Below are 20976 nucleotides of genomic sequence, written 5' to 3'. Positions count from 1 at the left end.
AGTGAATTCGAGAGTCGCTAAGTATTTATCATGATCATTCTGGGAGTGGCAATTTTGTAAGGCTTTGTTTATCTAACTGCGACACCCAGTTCGATAAGTCGCTCTTTTGTTTGCCTGTCGGTCAGTCGAATTACTGGCCCGTGTGTCTGCCCATATGTCGGTTGGTGAAAATTTTGATGTCCAATTTCTCGAGAAGGCCCGGTCACTTAACCTGTGGGCTGAGTGTAAGACGACATCAAATTTTTGTAGGACGTCGCAAATACTGCCAATTTAATTACTTGTAAGTGGAAATGCTTCCTTAAGCAGTAATTATGAAAGGGCTTAAATAGGCATAAAGAAATGCATTGATTTCTACAATAGATGTGACAGCAATAAACACGACCGCCTAATCGCAACGCCATTCTGTGATTTTATGATATTTTACTTTTGTTCTCGAATATCAGGGAGGTGTCTTCTTGTGTCCATACCTGTGCCTCCATCAAACGTCACTGGAAAGACACACCGATATGTCGCCCAATGCATACACAGTTCCGAGCCGCTCGGGCCTGATTAGGTCCCCGACAATAACGGTGATTAGGTCCCCGACAATAACGGTGACGGTGATTAGGTCCCCGACAATAACGGTGATTAGGTCCCCGACAATAACGGTGATTAGGTCCCCGACAATAACGGCTCATCCTAACAAATAATGGTATCAAAACTGTCCAATTTAGGCGTGTCCGCTCATCGCTTCCATCGAATAATTTGTGTTTGAGTTGGATATTAAACTCGATGGAAAAAAATTAACAAGCTCACAAGCCCAGAATTCTAGTAATTCCGTGGCAAAATGCTCGTACTCTGACATTGTACTGATATTGCGCATGCCCGAATCCAGGGAAATGGTAATCGATGAAAACAAAACAAGACCAACACTGCTTTGTTTCCTGCTTTTGCATTCAATAAATCTTTAATTTATATCAGCGAGGTTAATTATAATTGTGACGAGATTAATCTCTGTGAGTGAAAAATATATATTGCGATTTTTTGCACTGTTTCAGCATATCACAGATCTAAAAAAAAGGAATTCGAATTAAAACTAACGTTCAAAGTTAGTGGATACAGTTGTTTGAATATATCTCGAATTCCAATGATATCGCAGATATAAAACAGACAGTTGAGTCAAAACTTGTTTGACTTCCAATGATATCGCAGATATAAAACAGACAGTTGAGTCAAAACTTGTTTGAAATCCAATGATATCGCAGATATAAAACAGACAGTTGAGTCAAAACTATAATGTTCTGACTAAATTCATATGAATATCACACAAATTTAAATGGTTCACCCTTTTGTCATAAATGTGAGATATGGAAACAGATAAAGAGGGTTGTCATGACAACGTCACAAAGAGTCGTCCTCATGTAGGCCACGGCTAGAGGAGAGTTGATCATTGACGATAATCTGTCATCAATATAGACAGACATTAAGGAAAATAAACTTGTCTGAGTTTCGCCTCGCTTTGTCAACAGCAATCAAGCACTGATTCGATAATTGGTGAAATGATGATGAACTTCCCGTTCAACCTACGAGTTTATGAGTTGTGGATCGGTTAAATGCTAATTCGATTGCAGTCATACCGCATATAAACAAAGAGTATTTCACTTACTGCATGAAGCCAGTTATGTTTGTTATTGTAGGAAACTTACCACAGAGCCTGGAAATAATCATCACTGGTCACGGAAAGATACAAGAGGTCATGCATGAAAAATAGTTCTCGACATTATTTTGTTGGAAAATTGCACAATATCTTCATATCGGTTATAAATACATGAATACTGTATAGAATGCAACATGCGGTGATGTAAGAGCAGAAAATAAAATCCTTGTCAGTTATGGAATGTTCTAGGTACTTCACACACAATCAGTTTTTGTGAGTCACATGAGAAAGAGGTAAAGAAGTAAAGTTATCTGAGTCTAAATGAACACTGAGTCCTTTGCTCGCTAGTCAACGTCCATTGGAAAGAGGTAAATTCTTGGAATTATCTGAATCTAAATACTCGCCAGTCAACGTCCACTGGAAAGAGGTAAAGCCTGGAAGTTATCTGAGTCTAAATAAACACTGAGTCCTTTGTCCGCCAGTCAGCGTCCATTGGAAAGAGGTGGAGCCTGGAAGTTATCTGCGTAAATAAACACTTAGTCCTATGCTCCCTAATCAATTTTCTCCCTCTTTCTCACTTTCACAACAAGAAGTTCTTTGAAGCAAAATGTTCACGTTTGCTATACCTGACTTGTACGCAAATATGTACCGTGTATCAAATATATAATATTGTGACATTTTGTCCGTGGGCAGTTTTAAGCGATCGTAACCGACGTGGCCAAGAACAGATAGGAAATACTGACCTAGGTATATATAAGTATATGTAAACACTTCTCGTCACGATACATTCTCCTTACCACCCCTAAAATTGGTGATATACCGTTTGTTGAGCCATTCTGAGCACTTGGCCACAGCTTGAGCTTTGATGTCTGCAGGCGGGGTCTCGGACTCCGGGATTTCACACGTGAGAATCTCCCGAAATCTCACGTCGTAGTCAGGTGGTGTAATTTGGAACGTCTTCTCACGGGAAATATTTCGAAGCATTTTGTGTCTACTGTCAGCACTCAGGCCATTGTGCTGCCTAACCTGAAGGTAGTTTAAACTTTTAGCTCCTGACACTCCACTTGACGAAAGTGCCGGCAACCTTTTGCTGAGCTCGTTCCCATCTTCCTGAGCAACTGACGTGACCGACATGTTCCTGGAATTCGAATCCTCGCCAATTGTTGTGTTGACAGAGGCTGAAGATGGGACACTTTCATGCATGTTGCTCCCAGTACCTACCCCGTCACCTTCTCCAATATCAGTACAATCTCCTTCAGCTGTATCATTTCTTAAATCTTGTCCTTTCGAAGAAATCAAATTGTCTGACGTGGTTATGCTATAATGAAGCCTTCCACGACGGTTGTTGTTGTTGTTACTTTCGCCATCGCCGTCGCTCAGACCGAGTCCGTTGTCAAGGACACTCTTTGGTTGTGAACCCATCTCTTTTTTGGTTTCCGAAATTGCATATCTGGCTTCTTCGGACATTCCAAGTAGAACGTTGATTCGTTTTGCTTCAGAGGTCTTGCGGCCATTTCTTGGCATTTTGACTGATCGTGGGCGTATGTTCTTATGAACTCGGTAGCTCGCGCTTTCCGACGCTGCCTGCGACGACTTGGGTCTCCAGGAACTCTTGTAAGTTGAAGGGTGGGAGAAACAAGAGGGGCTGGGAGAAAATGCACGAGCTATAGTGTCCAGGTACGTCCCATTGGTGGTTGCCACCGCTCGCGTTTCAACAACGTCCCCCTGGTTGCGTCTATCTCCGTGTCTGTCAGTCAGAGGTAGCTGACAGTCGTCATAAAGCCCTGGTAAGTCGAATCCAGAGTCTGTTACAGGTGAACCCGTTGCGGTCCCGTGAATATCACCCTTGGGATTGTCAGCGCCCAGCTCGTTACCGTCGGGCAACAGACTTTGTGTATCACAGTAGTACGGTCTTGTTCGGACTGCACCTACATGTAGGTTACTCCTGCCCACATAATCTTCATATCCCTCTGACAATCCGTGCGAATCATCTGTCGTGGGGGGAATCGTTATAGTTGAATTAGCACACAAGGCGACAGCGCTAACAGACTGATTGCCGGGTTGATTTGTTTTGGGACTGTGTGCCTCACCGTAAGGTCGAGTAGCTTTGGATCGCTGCTCCGAGTACCGTCTCGTCTTTGCATAGCGAAGAACGGATTTGCCAAGACGAACTAGGTCGACCGGCCTATTTAGGGTGTATTTGTTAGGTAATGGTTTGTTAGAGGTTTTTTGTGCCCAGTTATACCGAGGTATACCGACCCCATAACTAGGGGGAAACTGATTTCCTCGGAATCCTGCTTGCGGGTAGGAGTCAATCTTAACATGAAGCTTATGGAACTTCTCTTCCAAAGTTTTCATCCATTGTGGATTAGATGATCGAGTGGACATTTCAGATTTGGAAACTTGCCTTGGACGTTGTGGTACGTCGTGTGAGCTTGCCTTTGGGCGGGAGAACAGGGACGTTGCCAGATGACTATTGTCTCCTAAGAGAGCAGCTCGCCTCCGAGGCATGGGCCTAAAGCTGTGGAAATCTCCGTGGATTCTCATGGTGGGTCTCTTGCTTCTATGACTTCTTGCTATACAGGGAGTAGTCGAAGTCTGTCATGATCTGCAGAAAATAAAGCGAAATGGAAAATCATATATGGCATCTATTCTAGAAATTGTGGAATATCTCCATTATTATTTTGTCAAACATTTACATGTGTATAAGCCATAATTTGAGGATATTTCTGTCGTTCATAGAGTGGTGTTTTGCCTGTATTGAAGACATATTCACTTATACAACGGCGGTCATATTTGTGGGTGGATAAAAACGGCAAGTTTATGAAGTAAACCAAAAAAAATCTTTGACAGATACTTGACAAATTTCTTGACATAGTTAAGCATCAGCCGAAATAACAAAAGCTGGAGTAGGGCTTGCAACCTGAGTAACCATATTCGGTGATTTTAATATTCCATCAAACATGTGAGAAAGATGCATATTCTAAATATTCACAGAGTAATGACTGTAATATAGATATCCCATATAACTGATCTTTCTGACCTCAATGTCCTAGAGAGCTACTTCTCCATTACCCACTATTGATCACTTGTCAGCGGAGTTCTAATTACGGTTCAACTCACATTCACGATAGTTTAAACAGACCGAATTTAATCTCTTTGAATGTGTTTGCTAAGTGGTATACAAAACCAACTCCCAAGCCCGGCTTGGACAAACAAACCACGTTGAATAGCTCGTGCACGGTCATGTCAATACATACTGTGGATATCTAAAGTGGGAAAACATTAAAAGATAAACTAAGATTGATTTGGTGAGGTCTAACCCGTATGTGCAAACTCGTCCATCATCTCACAGGAGCATATCAGAACCATAGTTTTTCTAAATATTGTAGTGATATTGCAATATTACCAGTGATGTACATTTTGGAGTGGGGTGGGGTGGGGTGGGTGTGTGTTACAACTTTGAAGAAAATAGCTTTCATCAATTTACAAGTCAGTAGTATATTTATTTATTTATTTATTTATTTATTTATTTAATTGGTGTTTTACGCTGTACTCTAGCATGTTTTACTTGTACGATGGTGACCAGCATTATGGTGCTGTCAGACCTCCGTACGCACGTCCGGAGAGAGTCGGTAGTATAAACCATGCCCCAAGAAAACTTCGAAACTTTGTTAACGCGGCTTTTGACAGGCAAAAATGTACAAAAACAATCAGGCAAATTTCAAATATTTCCATAATTACTTTTACTTACGGACATAGCAAACATTGTTCATATAATACACAGCTGGCGATAGATAATAAATAAAAAAAAACAAATAATAAATAGATAAAAAGGATTTAACATGCGATTGAGGAGAAAATAAATGAGTACTTCCAGCCTGCCTCTATATAGCTTAAGTGAACTGAAAGTAAACTTGTACAAGCCAATATTACGAACAAGTAATGATATGTTTTTATAACCTGGCTATGTATACCAGGATTTTTCATTATCTGTATGAACTATTGTGAAATAATGTGCACAAAATACCTACCGAGGCTGTATAACATGATAAGAATAAGCCACAAAGCTCATCACTGAAGCAACCATACGAAACGACCTCGCAGTTTTCCAAGTTAATATAAAGGTGTCGAGAATACCATTTGAAGTGTGTGACCTTTTTACCTTCTTCAATGTTGTTTAAAGGGCGTGAATCGAAATTGATACCAGTGTGTCCATGAACCACCTCCTCTAATCAATTATTGAAGCCAAGCTTTTAAAGGGTTTCCGCATGGCTGATCACAGAGGTTCACGCCAGTTTAATAATGTCTATCTAAACAACAAGTTGAGGTACTACCTCTTCTCAACTGTGACATTTCTACAAACCTGCATTTCTACACCTCTAGATTTTCAACGACCAGGTTAGAAGTTCGAATCCAGTGTTTGTTGACTTCAAAAAGTTTGCCTGATTTTGATGAAAAGCATTTGATTTCTCAACCCATGGACTTGCTGGCTTCACATCGGTGTAACATTATTTAGTTCTGTTGCATTTATTCGATTATGTATATTTGTCTAACTAATGCATTTTGCCATATTATTGCAATAACAGAGAACGGTTGGCACATTTCTTGCTTAACTTTACTGTTTATATCCTTGTCTGCTAAATCTTTTACCTCATACACTTCCCTTCCTGTACAAGCCAGACGTTAGTGAAAGCTTTTTTGCTAACGGTAAATGAGTAGCTTATTCTATCATGATAATTTGTCCGACAGCAAAGCTATTGTTCAAATCTGTATAAAATCAGAAGAAACATTAAACCAATTATTTCATTGTATTAATACCAACAATTTCAATAAAATAAATAATTGACATATAATATTATATTTATTTCAGATTTTTTAAAATACATATGAATAATATTTAGTATAGATTTTCTCCTTTCAAAATAAAAAAAAAAGTGCGATTCATGAAGGTGACTTGGTAGTTAAACATAGCAATGGTAAGCCTTATACTTTGGCTACAACTGAAATGAAACAGACTGAACTGGTGTAAAAGGCGTTAACATCTGTTAACATTTCCCTTTTGGAACTAATAGGACTCGCAACACAGTCAGAAACTGTTGCGTGTGATCTGCAGAGAATAAAGGGTTAAACATGGTTAATCATGGTTACAAAAAACAAACAACGATGCGGAACCGATTGCAACCTAAATTGTGATATAGGGCGTAATTCACGCTGGGTAATGGCAGATAATACCACCAGTTAAATGATGAACTTCGTTTCGAATAATAATAATAATAATTATAAAAATAATAATAATAATTAGATTATTGTAAATTGTTAATAAAAATTATAGTGTTTCAAATCAAAGCCGTAACAGAAAGTAAATGGCTGAACTTAAAGGAATAAATGTTTTTTTTTATTAAGACTTCACTATAAATGTTCTAATTTAAAATAAATTTTTTAAATCTTCACATTATTTTTTCAACATTTTCTTATAGACTACGAATGGGGTAAGAAAGGTGTCTTGATAATATTGAAGGTAAACTAAACCGATTTATCACTATGATATGGTCTGGATATATTTAATGTTCTAGGAATCATTAGAACTCAGACAACATCTTTCCACACACATGTGAATGTTTACGTCCCGGGCGTTTTGTAAACCGTCTTGTATTTCATACCACACACCTTTTACTCCCCTGCCCCAGCTTCCTTTTCCCCACCAACTCCCCCTCTGCGTGTAAAGAAAGATCTGTTATGACTTCGGCAGTGTTGCAGCAATAACGTGGCTACCCTGTAAAGCATTGCGACATGTAAATTACTGCATGTCATTATTTAATTAGTTACTCCTGGTCCCTTATACAATGTATATATTTGTATATTATATTTCAATGATTAAATCTTATACTATATTTATGTTATAGTTGACTAGTATGGTTAACTTCTATCTAATGTACTCTATTTACATCATAGGTCACTATTACGGTTTACTCATATCTAATGTACTATATTTATATTATAGTTCACTATTACAGTTTACTCATGTCTTATGTACTAGAGTTATATTATAGTTCACTATTATGGTTTACTCATATCTTATGTACTATAGTTATATTATATTTCACTATTACAGTTTACTCATATCTTATGTACTATAGTTATGTTATATTTCACTATTATGGTTTACTCATATCTAATGTACTATATTTATATTATAGTTCACTATTATGGTTTAATCATATCTAATGTACTATATTTATATTATAGTTCACTATTACAGGTTACTCATATCTTATGTACTAGAGTTATATTATATTTCACTATTATGGTTTACTCATATCTAATGTGCTATATTTATATTATAGTTCACTACTATGGTTTAATCATATCTAATGTACTATAGTTATGTTATAGTTCACTATTATGGTTTACTCATGCCTAATGTACTATTGTTATATTTACTTCGTAGTTCACTATTAGTAAGTGGAAAGGTCTGACAGCAACCTGCGGATGGTCGTGGGTTTCCGCCGGGCTCTGCCAAGTTTCCTCCCACCATAATGCTGTCCGCCGTCGTATAAGTGAAATATTCTTGAGCACGGCGTAAAACACCGATCAAATAATTCAAATAAATAGTTCACTATTATGGTTAACTCATATCTAATGTACTATATTTACATCATAGTTCACTATTATGGTTTACTCATGTCTAATTTACTATATTTATATTATTGTTCACTATTATAGTTTACTCATATCTAATGATAATTTTGTTATGGTATCAGCTGTCTCACCTCCTAGTATATGAAAGCCTGGTAAACATCAGGTATACAGCAAATCATACTCACGTGTACGGTATGTAGGCTTACATTTCCTCCACAGCTGAAGTATAGAAGTCGCCTCTGACTCTTGTAGCACGGTTTCCACTAACAACCACGAGGACTGTAACACAACAGCTCATGATACCACTCATCGATATCTGTATCCACTGACCCGGTATCGATTTTCCAGCGACGACAAGATAACAAAACAGACAAGGTAAACAACCAAGCGCGAACAAACAATGTCAAAAAGAGTAACAAATGCGTCCGCAGCACAACTGACAGTCCATTCACTGGGTTGACAATAGATCTAAGTCTTTAACAAGATGGTTGTTTAGGACGATTATCCGGCAAACCATTAATGCACTGAAAATAATCTTCAGTTTAAACATGCCAAAAAGGAATATCTTTGCTGATTCTTGTTTTCACCGTGCCGGTATATATCGTACACAAAAATAGCTGAACGTTGTTTAGATTTGTAACCAACTCGGTCAGTTTTACTTTGAACTTGAATGCCATTTTTAAAGGAGACATGGCTACCGAAACTACATTCTGTTTCAAAATCTGAAGTGTACAAAATCACAATGAAGTGTGCAGCAATGCCAAGATGTTTAAACACCTGCTGTGACTACACACCAGTTTGGTATAGAAATCAGGTTACATGTCATAATCCAACAAAGATATACTGTTTATGAATATTCAGTTCGTCGTTGCTTTTTTTAAAAGACACAGTTTAACTTCCAAGACTCGGGAAGTGAAATTGAAGTTCGGTATGTGGCCGACATACGTCACTTATCATTCTTAAATCACTCCATGGTAAAACGCCAGATAATTTCGTGTTGTAAACACCTAGTAAATGTTCCAGAAATCAGCCGGTCATCGACGTTGGTGAAGAAATATGTATGGGCTGGAAACAAACTGATCGCGTGTTGTATGATGACCCAGTCAACACAGGCTGAAGGTTGAACAATCAACTCATTACCGTTTCACCTCGCGTGTTCACGTATACATCATTCCTCATTAGACTGGGGGCCAAGATTCGTGGACGGCGCTGGCTGAATTATGCAGACAGGTTGATGGACTGTCGGACAGGTAAGCTTAAAGTAAGTACAGGTAAGGCCTAATCCACCTTACCCTGGGTAGGCCTATATCCAGCGGCCAATGTTCCGCTATACAGCCAACCGCTCCACCGTTCCCGCTAACCACAACGTCTCCATATCACGACTGAAATCCAATACTTTGCAGTAGTTTACCAACTCGGATGGCCTCGGTCACGTAATCTCTTGAAGAAGTGTTAGCTTTGGGACTGTGTTAACCCAGTAACCCTACCTCACACAGATTGGTGTTGTGCTTATCGTACCGACTTTGTGACGCTATCGTTTAGAAATGGCGTTTTCACAAAAGGGTCTATAGTATTTTCAAAATTATCTAGACTTTTGAAAAGAGTGGCAGCCAAACGATCTCAAATCTCCAGTGCCTTTGTTAGCTCCGTTCTCTCTAGCAAGTGCTGCTGACCAAACAGAGGTATAGAAATCCGCACTGCATTGTCAGCTCCATTCGCGCAAGCAGGTAAAGTTGGCCAAACAGAAATGCTATAGAATGCCATCAAGGATATGTCTAACACGATAGTAAGCAGATTGCTATTACATAGAGGTACCAAGTTTGTTCTGTGCGAAATGCGATCTTGGACAAGCCAGACAAGCTTTCTGATACAACTCACTTCAAATGTGAAAGCTCCTCTTCCAATATTACCGCTCACTGCCACAATTCACATTTTTTCATATGTTTCCATAATATATAGATTTGCTCCTTTCAGGCTGCATCATTAATATTGCCTTACAATGGTACGTTTTTCCCATGTATGCTCTACTTGAGCCTTAACTTTGTTCTTAAGTCACCTGCTCGGAAAAAATCGACGCCTGTCTGAATTTTGTCAGTCCCAGTCAACCGTGTCTGAGAGTCTAATGGTTCCTTATCGTGGGTCTCAACACCAACAGTTAGCCAGGAGTTCACAATGATCGTTTGATCTTAGATAAAACACAAAGTTCCTTCGTTGGAAGAATAAAACCATGGGCGTGGAGAGTTGATCACGCCGTATACTTTTTCTGTCGTAAACAGACACTCCCAAGGCCTCAGTTGTTTGCTGTCTTGAAGAACCTGGTGACGACAAACACTCCAAACATCACTTGAGGCTTGAACGGAATCCAGTGGCGATGAATCAAAACAAAGTCTACCGCTGTGCTAAACAAGGAACAGTAGACGGAATGACGAACACTGCCCGCCTAAAATAAGTCCGTCGAAGCGGTGCACTCTTTCGTTCTTTTGTGTAACACGTCACTGTTTCTGTTTTGTAAAATAAAGATGATGTTCACAAGTACCGCAGCCTAACAAGCAGAATGGTCTGTTTTTACGTAGTTAGGAAGTGACTTGCGTTGACGGAGAGTTTTGAGCGATAGCACCCCTTGTGGTATGAGGGGCTCAATGACCACTGCCATATAAAGTCAAATTACAATAGCCAACTATATTCACAAGGGCAATGAGATAAACGCCAGTCCAACCAAGAGCTTGTCTAAGGTTCATTCCCTCCAAATGTTTAACGGTAGAGTGATTTTTCCTGTCAGTTCCCTGTGGTTGATTTTCGTGCCCAAGGCTGTCGCACTATAGCTGGAGTCATTGTGCCAATGACAAGCCAAGTAACACATCTATAGAGGTGAACGCTGTATACTTCGTAATCGCTAGTTATAAGTCAACTTTGACTTACGATAGTTGTTCTGTGTGTGGTTTAGTCTCGCGCTTATCGCACTTCCAGAGGGCCTACGTTCCACAGGGCGGTTAAGCTCAATCCGTTTAGCGCTTTTACAGCAGGGGTTAACAGAAAACAGTGTTTGACAACCTAACTGTTAATGGGGGCCTCAGTAAACGGTCGATAATGCTATATGAATTATGCAATAATAAGCTATGGGTGCTAAGTAACCAGTGACGATAGATTTTCCACACCACCTCGTAAGTACACTTGTACTTCATATTTTACCGTACACAGTAAAAAAAAAACAAAATAAACAAAACCCGCACGTTTCTTATTGTAAGTAGGAGCGAGCTCTGCTCTGGTAGTTCACGTGTTTGGCTTGCTCTTCAACCACTAGGGCACACAAGGTGCGGGTTCAAACCCGGATGTAGACATGGAGTTTGTATAGTTGCCCCCCCCTCTCACAGTTTGCGGCTTTGCTGATGCTAAACGGCGTCCACTCTCGTGAGACCATTTGCGTAGTCTTACAGTCATTGAAAACCACCTGTCTTGTCTCCCACCAATGTGGTGTTCATATCTGCACGGAAGACGTGGGAAAGTTCATCACTTACTTGCCAATGACCAGGGATTTGCCCTTGCACGCCGGTTTCCAACACCGATAAAACTGACAGCTATGCGGCCAGTGATGTCTTATAAATTATTAACATCATTGTATTGTTTTGCCTAATCATATTTAAACCATTGTTATATGGGATGTTTAAACCGCCACTGTTTAAGTATTCCCACGATCAGTTCGAATAACACATTAATGGAGATAAATTAAAAACACGAGACTGCATTTCATCAGTTATGTCAGCCCATTTGCTAGTATCATTCTGTCATCGCCGGTCTGTTTTTTCTCTTCAAGCTTTAGCCTTTGGTACATGTATCTGTATTACTGGACAGCTTATAATTAATTAGATCGTATACTCAGGCTCTGATCGATATATAGACAAATACATAATAAACCTGAACTGCCACACACTGTAAGGTCTGTACAAAAGCACACATAGACCCGTGTACAAAAGGCATTATAAATTGACAAGGTACTTGGGTTCGAAGCGACTTGTTTAAATGACTAGGCATTAGGTTACCCGCTGAGAACGAAGCATATGGTGCGAGTTTAAGTCAGCCGTTAAGCATTTCCTGATGGTCATAGAGTCTCCCTAAGTGACAGTAATGGATTGAATTCTGAAGCACGTGATGTAAAAGACGTTAGAAACTGCGAATATGTCGCCTTCGCTTGAAGCGGAGAGTTTTGTGGAATACAGGTGTCGAGACAGATATTGAAATACCAGCCGTGAACAAAATTGGACGTTCTGTGTAAACAATTGCAAGATCATATTGTTGCAATAACGTTCAACATGAACCATGAAAATATTAGCTTAGAAAGTACCGGTATAGAAAGTGAGAAAGGTGGACGGATTTGTGCACAGGTTTCATTGACGTTGGAAAACACAAGTAATGGTTTAGAAGTGAGTGCTTGGGATTTAACGTCGTACTTAATAATTTTTCAGTAATATGACGACGAGGAAATCCTTAGAGTGCATATAATGCGCCACATCGTTGCAGGATTGATTTCCACTGCTCTTTTATCTAGTGCTTCACTGAGACGCCGTACCGAGGGCAAGTAAGCCGCCCCGCCCGAGCCATTATACTGATACGGGTCAACTAGTCGTTGCACTATCTCCTTAATGCTGGACGCCAAGCCCGAAAGCCACAACTTCCTCTTTTAAGGCCTTAGGTGAGAATCGACCGAGGATTGACACTTGTGCCTTGATTGCAACTGTTCAAATATCCTACTTTGGAAGATACTCTGTAGAGGATAGTTTCTGTCAGATTTAGATTCGTCTCGATACTTCAATATAATGATTTATTTATTTATTTATTTATTTATTATATTTATTTATTTATTTATTTATTTATTTATTTATTATATTTATTTATTTATTTATTTATTTATTTATTTATTTATTTATTTATTTATTTGATTGGTCTTTTACACCGTACTCAAGAATATTTCACTTATACGACGGCGGTCAGCATTATGGTGGGTTGAAACCGGGCAGAGCCCAGGGGGAACCCACGACCATCCGCAGGTTGCTGGCAGACCTTCCCACTTACGGCCGGAGAGGAAGCCAGCATGAGCTGGACTTGAAATCACTGGGACCGCATTAGTGAGGGACTCTTGGGTCATTACGCTTTGTGGGTTTCCCCGGGCTCTGCTCGGTTTCCTCCCACCATCATTCTGGTCACCGTCGTATAAGTAAAATATTCATTAGCACGGCGTAAAACATCAATGATATAAATAAATGTTTATTTATTTCCATTGGTGTTTTACCTCGTACTACGGTTTCTAAGTTTGTTCCAATTCACTGTGCGCCTGTCGTAGTCTACAGTGGTTAACGACGCCTGCCCTTCAATAGGCTTGGACAGTGAATTTGTATTTTTCCCTGCTTTTGCTGCTTGTGCTACCTTGGTAACAATAAGAGGTCGACGACGCTCATGTGGCCGTTTGCCTGATCCAGCATTCTTTGAAGAGAATATCTGTACGTCACATGTGCGTAAGTTAGTGAGTAATGTGCCAAAGGTCGGTGGTTTACCCTGATGACACTAGCTTTCTTCACCGCAATGTAAAAGTGAAACCTTCTTGAGTCCAGCGTTAAACAACGGTGAAATAGATAAATATTGGGTTACATACATACGTAGACGAGCTAATTTACAGGCGATATTACCTGGAATTGTACCAAACCAAACTTTTGTCCACTGGTACCCGTCTGAAGACTCCATGAATAATTCACGTATGTCCCCTAGATGGAGTTACACAGCGTTGTCTGTGACAATGAAAAATGACTTGAATTAAGTATGAACACTGCCATCCGATACCTGCCGAAAAGAAAATGCAGACCTGTATCATATGCAGCCCTGTATCATATGCGGACCTGTATCATATGCAGCCCTGTATCATATGCAGCCCTGTATCATATGCAGCCCTGGCGAGTTGACAGATTTATTGTGGAACGCTAAAGTGAACATAAGGTAAGCAGTAATGTGTGAATGTACTGAACCCGTTTAAAATTGCATTTTTTTCACAATTAAGTGTTGACAAGAAGGAAGAAAAAGTTATTATTTTCTAAGTTTCTGGGTTTTTGAGGCGATATTTTGCAGAGTGTGTTTTTTTCATACTATTTCTAGCGCCTGAAAATCATCAGACCTTAATAGAACAATCCAAAGCTAGTTCACAAGAGATGATATCACAAAAAATTAACTATTTCCGAAATGTTCCGAATAGACTAATAAGTTAAATTTTGCGGACACTGTTGTTAGACAGCACCTACATGTGCTCCCACAAGATTTATCTTATTTCTCGCTAGTCAAAAAATAAAATAAAATAAAATAAAATAAAAGTGAGAAAAAATTAATAAACAATTTAGGGGACAGTTTCGTTGGGTTTAGTGTTCAACTGCTTGTGTGCAAATGCCAGGTTTGGTTTGTGTGTCTACCTAATGAGATCAATGTACGATATTAGTAAGCGACTATAGTCCTCCGATGATTCTTTGCTTAATTTCGTAGCTCTACCAGCTACAAGCAAAATGTAATTTTCTGACGAATTCACCAAATCTCATGCAAATCAAAGAACACACCAACCAACCATTCTTCCATCCTGCAAGTGCGTACATGTATATGATGCAATTAAATGTATACGAGGACATAAATTGCGATTTATTCAACATTAACCACTTAGTGATTTCTTGCATTAAATACCTTCTAGTTCTTTGGTGAATGCCATCTGAAAACTACTCTTTCGATTGTTGACATGCCACGCCCGTTATAATAGACGACTGGTATACGATTGTTCGTTGATGTATATGTATGTCTTAACGCACATGCTTTTCGTCCTGCTCTGTCCAGATTTGACATAAATGTGAATCGTATGATTTGTAAGTGGTGCACACACATTACAATAGGCCAAACAACGGGAAAGATCCTATCTGATTTTCGACCCTGTGCCCTGGGTAAGAGATAACAAAGATAAAACAAAGATTGAAACCAATAACGTTACAACACGACCCACTGTGAGTGAGCACGATTTGTGCTTGTTTGTATTGATAAATCGCGTGCCGTTACCTGGTGAACGACTGGACGCAATCGATGCTTCTACGTAAATGTACACTCTCAAACATTAAAGGTAAAAAAGGAAGTTTCTGTAGAAGAAATGTGTAATCATGGATCGAAATATTGCCCGCCTTACTCAAACACTCAGTGACTGGATGTAGCCAGGTTTCAAGAACACACTTGTTAATGTCACACACGTCGGCCTGTCAGTAACCTTCGGGTGATCGTGAGTTTCCCCTCTAGGCTCTGTCCGGTTTTCTCCCACTATAATGCTGGTCACCGTCCTACAAATAAAATATTTTTGAGTATTGCGTAAAACACCAATAAAATAAACAAATAAAGTTACACATACCTAACTTGTAATTCATAATAACCACGGCGTCAGAATTGTGCCAATTATGTATAAACAATTTGGAACATGTAGTAATGGTGTATAAGCTCTATTACTCCACCTACCAAGGGTCCACTGTGTGAATAGTTACGGGTGGAAGTTTTTGCCGGGAGACTATGCGTTTGTTTTTTGGAGACTACATTGATATATGTTTGCAAGGGATAAAGCGGACGACAAGGAAGAAGAAACTTTTTGTCCTGGATAAATGTCAGTTACTGGTCAGTTGGAACGATAAAATTTATTTATTTATTTGATTGGTGTTTTACGCAGTACTCAAGAATATTTCACTTATACGACGGCGGCCAGCATTATGGTGGGTGGAAACCAGGCACAGCCCCGGGGAAACCCTCGACCATCCGCAGGTTGTCGCCAGACCTTCCCACGTACGGTGGAACGATAAAACGTTCGACGCTAAACATCCGTTTCTAGATACAAGTACTATATACATTTCCTATAAGGTAAAGAACACACTAGCATGAAATATGTGTTGGGTGTAACACCATTAAATATGGTCCGTGAAAATAGTTTCATTTATTTTTTTAGAATATTTTTCGACCCAGTAAAATGCATTTAAAACTGTGGATTCTACTGTGGCCTTTTCTGATCATGCTTGGACTGGTGGTGTCAATTCAGCTTTTTGGCACTTGACAATTATTTCATAATTCAAAATGCAAAATCTTTATTTGGAGCTATGAATGCACTCAACAAATGGGCCTTGAAACTAACCATTTCAAGCCAAAAATATTGCTCTGACGTCACTGGTACCCCTGGGTCCCAACAGGCCATAATAGAATCCTATGTTTTAAAGGAATCCTATGTTTTTTATATTTTGGTCGGTTAGAAAAATTCTACAAAAAATAAATCAAGCAATTTTTCTTGACTTTAATGGCCTTTGATCTAATAAATACTTTATTTTAGTGTTTCCTTTGCCTTTTTGTTTACGTACAATGGGGCTTCCCTGGGTGAATTGTTAGTATATTTACACAGTACAACGACTCACGAGCCTTCCAGCTCATGCTGGCTTCCTTTCCAGTCGTACGTGGGAAGGTCTTCCAGCAAACTGTGGATAGTCGTGAACTACCCCATGGCTCTGCCTGGTTTTCTTTCAACATATGGTTGCGAAATAATGTGAAATGTTCTTAAGAACGATGTAAAACACCAATCAGATAAAATAAATAAATATTTCAGTATTTTAGGTAAATAAACCCACCAGCTTATTGAACACAGGTCAAATTACATTGGGCAACTCTTTTTTGGGATGTTTCGAGTGTGGGATATACAGAATGATGCATTACAAGATGAATGGAGATGTGGTGTGCAAACGCTTTTAAAAATTCTCATAAGTTTGCGATAAATAAATTATTTGTTTATATGAGAGTTAAATGTCAAGTTTATTGTTTATTATAGAAATGCATCAAAACGTTAAAACCCCTTACTTCGAATGCAAGCACTGCGGGTCATTAGTGGTTAAACTATACATAATACGCTTTTAAGAGGTTTTTGGTAATCCATAAAACTTTACTGACATCATGTAACTGAAATAGGTTTCAGTACGACATACAGTACACAACTATATGAAACAAGCAATATCACATGGTGGGGGTTCAAACCCGAGCTTGGACACGGAATCTGTATAATCCATTGTCCTTATCGTTCGTGGAGCCTTTGCGACAAAATGCGGTCGGTCACTGGTACGCGCGTTGATCACTTGTCTTTCACTAATATATCGTGTGCAAGTAGTTAGGAATGTGACTTACGTTCGGTATTGGGGAGGCAGTTTTTGTGGTTTGGGGAGTTGTTTTTTTGTGGTGATGTGGTGGTGACGTCACACCTGCCAGCCCGAAGGGCTGGTAGGTGTGACGTCATCCCCCAGTTGTGGGTTTTTCCCCACACCGCGGGACATATGTGTATAGACGAGTGTGATATAGTGTATAGTATAACAGTATAGGGAAAAAAGAGAGAAAAAAAAGAGGCAAAACGTCGGCTTGTAAAGTCGAGTGGGACAGCTCGAAAAGAGCTCCCGGGCGCCAAAACGAACCAATGGGTGAGCCGGATTTGCCCCCAAACGGCCCAATGGGGGACCCGCAAAACGAACCAATCAGCGTGCGAGAAGAGGTTACGTAAGAAAAAACAAACCAATCAGCGCGTGGTGAATTTCCGCGTGGATAGGTAGTATAACCGTATAACAGTATAGGGAAAAAAGAGAGAAAAAAAGAGGCAAAACGTCGGCTTGTAAAGTCGAGTGAAACAGCTCGAAAAGAGCTCCCTGGCGCCAAAACGGACCAATGGGTGAGCCGGATTTGCCCCAAAACGGCCCAATGGGGGGCCTGCAAAACGGACCAATCAGCGTGCGAGAAGAGGTTACGTAAGAAAAAACGAACCAATCAGCGTGTGGTGAATTTCCGCGTGGATAGGATAAAAGCCGGTGAAGACAGCGACCGGCAGCCTCAGACGCACCTGACGCTCTACCGGCCTGCCTGCCTGCCGACCTGCTTGCTGACGACCCGACCTACTGACCTGCCGAGAGACGAGAAGAGAAGAGAAGAGACTGCTACACGACCTACCTACCTGTACCTACCTGCCTACCTACCTACCTACCTACCTGGTGAGATGAAACGCTCCACCACCGTGAACCCCCTGCATGCTGCCATCAGGATGAAACGCTCAGCGTCTGTACCTACCCGGCTATCCACCATAGCCGAACAACAACAACAACCTTCCGAGAAGAAGAGGAAGGTGTGCCTGCCCTTACCCAGCGAGGTTCTTGCCAAATTACAGCTGGCCCCCTGGCTGTGGGTGGGGGTGTGTAGAGACGAGACGATTGAGATTTGCCAATCACCGACAGACCCGAACGCTCCACCCAAACGCGTCAGGCTTGACGGGGTGGGGTGGACTCGGCTCAAGACCCTGGCTGCTGATCTACCTGAGGCGGGTTTACCTGTGCGGGAGCCACTCTCCAACGGGTACTTTCTGTCCACGCTGAGGAACTCGGAGGGTGTCCTGTACGTTCATGTGAAGAAATGGCGAGCCTACCAGCCGAACGGTCGACTCTACCCGACGAGTGAGGGTATCACGCTCAAGTACTGGACTTACTGGCAAAAACTAGTCCAGGCCATCCCCGACATCGACGCCTTGGTGCTGGTGGTGATCGAGGCTGGTGATAACGACGACATCCAAGAGTCCCAAGACCCCCAAGAGCCCCAAGAGCCGGGGATGGAGATGATGGAAACAGAGGAGGGGAAGACTGAAGAGACTGGAGAGACTGGAGAGACTGGTGAGACGGGCGGTGAGGTGAATGCTGCTATGAGTGCTGCTTTAACCGCTGCTGTGACGGCTGCTGTGACGGTTGCTGATGAGGAGACTGCCGATGATGCGACTACTGCTGCTACCGCAACCCCCACCATCCCCGACATCCCAGTGGAAAAGGTGGAAAAGGTGGAAAAGGCGGACCCGTTAAACCCTGAGCTTGAGACGGCGCTAACAGCCTTGCTGTGGCAAGCTTACGATGTAGCTCTCCAACCCCACCTCCTCAAGTTACAGCGCGATGTGTACGCTCGACAATCCACCAACACCGCGAGTGATCCACCTCCTCCCCGGCCTCCCTTGCTGGAGAACCGAGAGCTGGCCCTGAGTATCGTGGACGAGGCCCGTATGCGTTACCTGAAAGAGGGAACTGTGTTGGCCAAGTTCATGCGCCAGGCCCGTAAGGCAGCCTCCCTCCCGTGGGCTGTGGAGAAGAGTGTGAAAGACCAACTGCGGCTGTTTTTAAATGAGACGCCGATCAACAAATCGAACCCGGCATTCGCCCAGATGTACGTGGAGTATTTGACGACAGCCAACAACCTCTCTGCACCTGACAAGCAGCCTACAATCCGGCCTAACAACCAAACCAACCAGCCTACCCAGGCTACCCAGGCCACCCAGGCTACGATGACCGAGTGAGTGTGTTTTTGTTTTAACTGCACCACCCTTACCCAGCTTTTTTTTTTTTGTTTGTTTTGTTTTTTCCCTTCATACATTCTCGTTTTGTGTTTACCTATGTGTGTTTTTTACAGGGAGATGACTAGGGTGGTGCACGTTATAAACATTGACCAGTGTCAGGACTTTCATATTGGCGATACAATCGTCATCACGAGACATTTCTCACCGTGACACCAAAATAATGGACACTTACAGCATGTATTTATTCGTTCATTCGTTTGTTCACTGTTCGAGTTCGAAAAAATAAATAAAAAAAGTTTTCAGGTTGACGACCCTGGTCTTTGGTGTTGGTTATTGTCTTTACCTGTTGGTGTAGGGATAGTCTATCTATCTATCTATCTATCTATCTATCGTTTTGATTGATGTGGCTAGGGTTCGGTCGGTGACGGCATTAGAATGACGACGGTGTCTTCTTTATGTCTTTTCTAGCCTGGCGAAGCTCCGTACAACGCCGCAATGGAAAGACTGGGTCGCTGTCGTCACCGACCTGCAAAGCTACACAAGTGTACTACATAGTATGTTTGCGGACGGTAGGGTGAACGGGGGACGACTGCAGGTGCTGCAAGCGTACACTGAAGACGTCTGTCAGCATGTCGAGGATTCCCGACCTATTCAAGCGTATTACGTAGAGATTGCTCGTCCCACGTTAACAGAGGTCTATCAACGCTCCGTGTTACAGACCTGTACATTGCTGTAAAGAATACTAATAATACTGTTCCCTTACTATGGAATCCATCCCCGGTTTTTTTTTTTGTGTTTTCTTTTTATATGGAGTGGGTCAGTGTGTCAGTGTGTCAGGCTAGGGCCACTCTATACTATATATAGGCGGTCTGAGGTGGGTTCACTCATTACACACAACAGACCGGCATTAAATCTGAAACAAAAAAAAAAAAAAAAAAAAAAAGCAAATGGACTATCTAACACAATTGTCACGTGAAAATAAAACAATACAGAAAACATTTGTTAAATAGATATCGAATGCAATCACTGAGAGTTCAAGTCCAGCTCATGCTGGCTTCCTGTCCGGGCCGCGGTCGAAATCTAAACAAGTTTTGTGTTATATCAGCACACTGTCAGACATCATATGTTTAGCTCGCACACTAAATAGGCTTGTAAAGTTGAGTGGGCCAGCTCTTGGTCGCCAAAAACGGACCAATGGGTGAACGGGATTTACCCCAAAACGAACCAATGGAGGGCCCGCAAAACAGACCAATCGGCGCGAGAAGGGGGTTACGTAAGAAAAAATGGACCAATCGGTTATGTAAGG

At 41.1% G+C, this 20976-nt stretch overlaps 1 protein-coding gene across 1 annotated transcript; it reads right to left on the bottom strand.

Annotated features, from left to right (window-relative positions):
• Positions 1-919: 919 nt before the first annotated feature.
• LOC135477845 (uncharacterized) lies at positions 920-8585 on the bottom strand. The gene is made up of 2 exons (XM_064758049.1): positions 8464-8585; positions 920-4244 (listed from the first exon to the last, which is right to left on the bottom strand). Exon 2 carries the CDS (start codon positions 4181-4183, stop codon positions 2414-2416), a length of 1770 nt encoding a protein of 589 aa, XP_064614119.1. The 5' UTR covers positions 4184-4244; positions 8464-8585; the 3' UTR covers positions 920-2413.
• Positions 8586-20976: the final 12391 nt, after the last annotated feature.

The sequence above is a fragment of the Liolophura sinensis genome, chromosome 11 (genome assembly GCF_032854445.1).
Source record: "Liolophura sinensis isolate JHLJ2023 chromosome 11, CUHK_Ljap_v2, whole genome shotgun sequence".
NCBI classification, from domain to species: domain Eukaryota; kingdom Metazoa; phylum Mollusca; class Polyplacophora; order Chitonida; family Chitonidae; genus Liolophura; species Liolophura sinensis.
The sequence above is the reverse complement of the archived record's forward strand: the minus strand, read 5'-3'. Positions and strand labels throughout refer to the sequence as shown.